The 5,735-nt window shown below is 50.8% G+C and overlaps 1 protein-coding gene across 1 annotated transcript; it reads left to right on the forward strand.

Annotated features, from left to right (window-relative positions):
* The first annotated feature begins 212 nt into the window (after positions 1-212).
* LOC119342901 (peroxidase 2-like) lies at positions 213-1,632 on the forward strand. Its single transcript, XM_037614192.1, has 2 exons — positions 213-554; positions 663-1,632. Exons 1-2 carry the CDS (start codon positions 213-215, stop codon positions 1,404-1,406), a joined length of 1,086 nt encoding a protein of 361 aa, XP_037470089.1. The 3' UTR covers positions 1,407-1,632.
* The last annotated feature ends 4,103 nt before the right edge of the window (positions 1,633-5,735 follow it).

Raw genomic sequence — 5,735 nt, forward strand, 5'->3', positions numbered from 1 at the left:
GCTTGAGCTGACTGTACGCGCGCCCGCTCCGGTGGAAATTCGCGTCCATCTCAACGTGCGTCGCCCACGAAACGCGGCCGTGCCTATTGCATGCCTTCGTCGTCGTCGGTTCCGGGACGACCCTATAAATATGTCATCCGTAACCCAGCCAGAGCAAACAACACACGACACGAAACGATCATCATCTCTCTAGTGGCTAGTGCGAAAGGAAGATGGCGACTAAGCTCGCAGCGCTCGTCGTCTTGGCCGCGTTCCTCGCCGGGCCGGCGGCGTGCGAGGGCGCCAGCATTTGCTTCAACGGCTGGCTGAGGCTACCCACCTACAACCCGTGGCTCTGTTCTCGCGGCTCCAGGACGAGAAGCCTTCCGTGGCAGCGGGGGCGTTCTCCCTCGGGGTTAGGGCTCGGCCACGGCTACTACGACAACAGGTGGTCGAGGTCGTACTGCCCCAGAGCGGAAGGGATTGTGAGGGGTGCCGTGAGGGACGCCGTGGCCGCGTACCCTGGCATTGGTGCGGGGCTCATCCGTCTCTTCTTCCACGACTGCTTCGTTCGGGTACCAGCACAGCTCGTCGATTATTCTAGCTTATTAGCTAACTGCATTGCCGTTCAAGAAGATCAACATGTTCTTTACGAGGTCTTTATGTCATAATGTTATATTCAGGGGTGCGATGCTTCCGTCCTCCTCACGACGACCAACTCCAATAACAGCGACACGGAGAGGGAAGGCCTTCCGAACAAGAACAGCCTGCGAGGGTTCGAGGTGATCGACGCGGCCAAGGCGGCGATCGAGGCCGCCTGCCCCGGCAAGGTCTCGTGCGCCGACATTGTCGCCTTCGCCGCCCGCGACGCGTCCTACTTCCTCAGCAACCGCAGGATCAACATCCGGATGCCGGGTGGCCGCTACGACGGGCGCGAGTCCTTCGCCAACGAGACCGACCAGCTGCCCGGGCCCTTCTCCAATGTCACGGAGCTCCAGGCGAGTTTCGCGGCCAAGGGGCTCACCTCAGACGAGATGGTCACGCTCTCCGGCGCGCACACAATCGGCCGTGCCCGCTGCATGTTCTTCTCCAGCCGCTTCTCTGAAATGGACCCGGCATTTGCCGCCAAGCTCAGGACCCAGTGCAACGGCAACGACGACACCAATGTGAACCAAGACGATGTGACCCCCTATGTCCTGGATAAGCAGTACTACGAGAACGTGATCGACAGGAAAGTGTTGTTCACCTCGGACGCCGTGCTCAACTCGACGGAAACGATGACGCAGGTGAGAGAAAACGCAAACAGGGCAGGAGCGTGGGAGAGGAAGTTTGAAAGAGCCATGGAGAATATGGGAAAAATCGGGATCAAGAAAAGAGCCGACCAAGGCGCAGAGATCAGGAAAGTATGCTCAAGAGTCAACAACTAAAGTTGGCGAGTAGTAACGCGGGGTGGCTGGCCGGCTCCATGGCGGGATCGCCTGATGGACGAGATGTAACTTCGTCTAGCTACTGTCATTGTTGGTTTTCTCACACTAAAACTCGGTGTGTGTGTGTGTGTTTTGCGATTCAACCTTGCTGCCTTTTATTATCTAAGTGGCCTCAGCTACGACAATTTCACAAATATAATCCGGTGGAATATCGAACCAAGTCTTCCATGACTTATTCAGACAGCCATTTCTAGCTAGTTTATCTGCCGCAGAATTTGCGGTTCGATTAGCTCAAACCACAGTAAGTTCATCATGTGAGGAGAGAAGCTCTTTGATCTCTTCGATGAGGGTACTACTAGGAAAAAGTCTATACACAAAATCTTAGCAGCAGCGCGGCTCAAAAAGGAGCGCTGCTGCTAATTAGTAGTAGCGAGTGTGCTGGAAACTCGTTGCTGATAAGTTTTTAGCAGTAGCGCGCTCTGTGTAAACCGCGCTGCTACAAATATCTACCGGCGGTGTTCACCGAGCTCCATTTAGCAGTAGCGCCGTGGCCTGAACCGCGCTACTGCAACGGATGTAGTAGTAGCGCGCTTTTACTGGGATCGCTGCTGCTACATTTCAAATTGGTAAAAAAATTTGTCACTGTTAGCAGTAGCGCCGTTGCCCAAAGTGCGTTGTTGCTCATTATTTAGCAGCAGCGCGTTTCTCTTTTCCCGCGCTACTGCAAACCCGCACCAACCCATCACCTTTCCCCACCCGTGCCTCCCCTCCCCCTCCTCTCTTCCCTTTCCCCTACCTCCCCCACATGCTCCCACTCTCACTCTTCTTCTTCCTCAATACTTCTCCCCCATTACTCTTTCTCTTTTATCCACCTTTCTCTCTCTTCATTACTCCTACCTAACTACACCACCTCCATTAATGCATCTCCTTTCTATTTTTCCTTTCCCCTCCATAGTTGAAGTTGTATCCTCCCAAATTAGCTAGCTAGGTAGATGTAGCACTTAGTTAAGTGACCTATTTGCCCCCTAACTAGATCTATCTTTGTCAAGAAGAGCTTTATGCACTTTTGATCTCCCTACAACATCATCTCCACCGCGTGCTCGATCTCGATCGAGATAGAGGTGATGAAAATTTCATGCTTTTGCAAAATGAAAACATGTTTATGTGTGTGTGATATGTTTGTGGAAATTGTGTGTGTGGCACGACAAATTGTGCTTTTGAGTTGCCTATGTTTTGCCGAAATGTCGATTTATTTCCGTTTCGGCGAATTCCGGGCAAACTCTAGATCCATATATGTCCTATTTTTAGGGAAGGTCATGCCAAATTTTTGTATGACTTTGATGCATGCATGCATTTTTATAATCAATTTCTTTATTATTACCGTACAGAGTTGACGATGGTCAGTGGAACGATGGTGGACAGGTGGTTGCGGTCGGCGGTGCAGGACATGAACGAAAATAACTGGACAGAGGTTTTATGTCCGTGTCGAAAATGCAAAGGAATAGTTTGGCTCGACCCCCATGACGATGGTCGTCTCGAAGCGCACCTGCTCATGACTGGTTTCATGGATGGCTATACGCGGTGGATAATTGAAGATGAGGATGACGATGTTGAGGATGCCGACGGGGCAGGCAATGATGACACGGGGAAATACGAAGAGATGATCGATAATGACGGTGGGGAAGAGGACGGACATGGTGGCGGAGAAGGGGCCGGACATGTCGGAGGAGAAGGGGCCGGACATGGCGGCGGAGAGAACGACATGGACTCCGCGCAGCAGAGTTCGTCGGTACTAAGTTCAATCGTGCGGGACCCTCATGTTCAAGCATTGCTTCGCAAGAAGACGAGTACTGAGAGAGCTGCTTCTAGAGAGGAGGCTAAGCTGGAGCAACTGGTGGTAGACTCGAACACTCCATTGTATGATGGTTGCAATTCTGAGGTGACCCGCTTGAGTTTCACACTCCAACTCCTGAAGACGAAGGCTAAAAACAAATGGACCGACACTAACCTCGATGAGCATCTCAAGTACCTAAAGGATGTTCTTCCCGCGGGTAATCTATGTCCTACTAGTGTTGATGAGGCCAAGAAGATCGTGTGTCCTTTTGATCTGCCACATGTTAGATACCATGCATGCATCAACGATTGCATAATTTATCGGAAGGAGCACGCGGAAAAAACAAGATGTCCGGTGTGCAATGCTTCTCGATACAAGAAGGCCGGGAAGAAATGTCCCCAGAAAGTTGTATGGTACTTACCGATCACTCCCCGTCTCCAGAAGTATTTTGTAGATCCCAAGGAAGCAAAGCTAATGCGCTGGCACGCGGAAAGGAAGAAGCCCGACGATGGAGATGATCCGAAGCTGAGACACGTGAAGGATGGAAGCCAGTGGAGAGCGTTGAACAGTTTCTATCGGTATTTTGAATGTGATGCAAGGAACATCGTGCTCGGCGCGTGTACCGATGGCATGAATCCGTTTGGCAACCAGAACACCAACCATAGCACATGTCCCGTGTTTGTATGGATGTACAACCTCCCCCTGGTTGTGCATGAAATCGAAGTATATTCACATGAGCATGCTTATTAAAGGGACGAAACAACCAGGAAATAATATTAATTTGTATCTAGGTCTACTTCAAGAGGACTTAGACACGTTATGGAAAACACCGGCCAAGACATGGGACGCCAGCAAAGGTGAGTATTTCAACATGAGAGCCGCGCTGATCACGACAGTGCAGGACTATCTCGGTTACGGATATGTGGCAGGCCAGGTGTGCCATGGATATTACGGATGCACGCGGCGCATGGATGATACGACGTCTCAGCAGCTAACGTCAAGGAAAGATGGCGGGTCTGGGAAAATCGTGTACATGGGGCATCGAAGATGGCTTGAACAGGACGACCCGTGGAGAAACCATGGAGATCTATTCAATGGTCACACTGAGCATCGAGGACCTCCACGTAAGCGGAGCGGTGCCGAAATTGATGAGCTGTTGAAAAACTGGAAGGAGTGCCCCACGCCGGGAAAGACGATGAGAAAGGCGCCGGAACCGCTGCTAAAGGTATGGAAGACGAGGTCTGTGTTCTGGGACTTGGAGTACTGGCACAAACTCGATACACCTCATTGCCTTGATCAAATGCATATTTGTAAGAATGTCCTTGAGAGCTTGCTCGCAACACTGATGAACATGCCGGATAAGACCAAGGATGGGCCGAAGGCAAGAAAAGAGTTGCAACATTTGAAAATTAGGGAAGATCTGCACATGCCGCCCCGTAAAATGTCAGACGAGACAGAGATGGAGACAGAGGCACGGGAGAAGAAGGGCAAGAAAATAAAGAAAGAGGATTATTGCCCCCCTTCTTGCTTCACCTTAAGTCAGGCTGAGATCAATGCCTTCTTTAAGTGCCTTACCGGAGTGAAAGTTAGTTCTGGTTACTGTGGCAAGACAAGCAGATATCTAGACATGGACAAGAAAAGGTTCAGCGGGATGAAGTCTCATGACTGTCATGTGATGATGACGCATATACCACATGTTGCCCTTAGAGGGATAATGGACAAGCACGTCCGTGACACGCTTATTGGTCTCTGCAACTTTTTCAACATCATCTCTCGAAAGTCGATCAGTGTGAAGCAGCTCCAAAGGCTACAGGAAGAGATCGTTGTGATACTGAATGAGCTTGAGATGTACTTCCCGCCCGCGTTCTTTAACGTGATGGTGCATCTGTGTGTCCATATTGTGGATGACATAATAGACCTGGGGCCGTCATTCCTGCACAACATGATGCCATTTGAGAGGATGAATGGGATCATCAAAGGATTCGTTCGTAACATGTCTCGTCCGGATGGAAGCATCGTCTAGGGCTATTTGGCACAAGAGTGCATCTCTTTCTGTGAGAATTTTCTATATGGCGCAGACCAGCCGCCTGGTGTTAGTGTTGCTTTGCCCGTTAACAAGCACGATGGGAGGCTCGAAGGAGATGGTCACTGCAACGGTCGCAGGGGACTGCACGTGGCATACTCAGATCGATGCAGCGACTTTGACAGAGCAAACTTGGTAGTGCTACAACACCTAGACGAGGTAGATCCTTTCGTGGCACTGCACAAAGAAATTATCGCAAAGAAGTATCGTGACCGGGGGGTATGCAGGACGGACGCCGAAGTTACTAGAGAGCACAACTCCACTTTCCTGCATTGGTTCAAAGAGCATATTATTGCTAAACCTCCGGAGGAGGGCTCTAAGGACGGATTGCTCATATACGCCTTAGCACATGGCCCCTCGCCCAACCTCGTAACCTATCAGGCATATGATATCAATGGATACACGTTCTACA

Source organism: Triticum dicoccoides, unplaced genomic scaffold, assembly GCF_002162155.2.
Source record: "Triticum dicoccoides isolate Atlit2015 ecotype Zavitan unplaced genomic scaffold, WEW_v2.0 scaffold108654, whole genome shotgun sequence".
NCBI lineage: Eukaryota > Viridiplantae > Streptophyta > Magnoliopsida > Poales > Poaceae > Triticum > Triticum dicoccoides.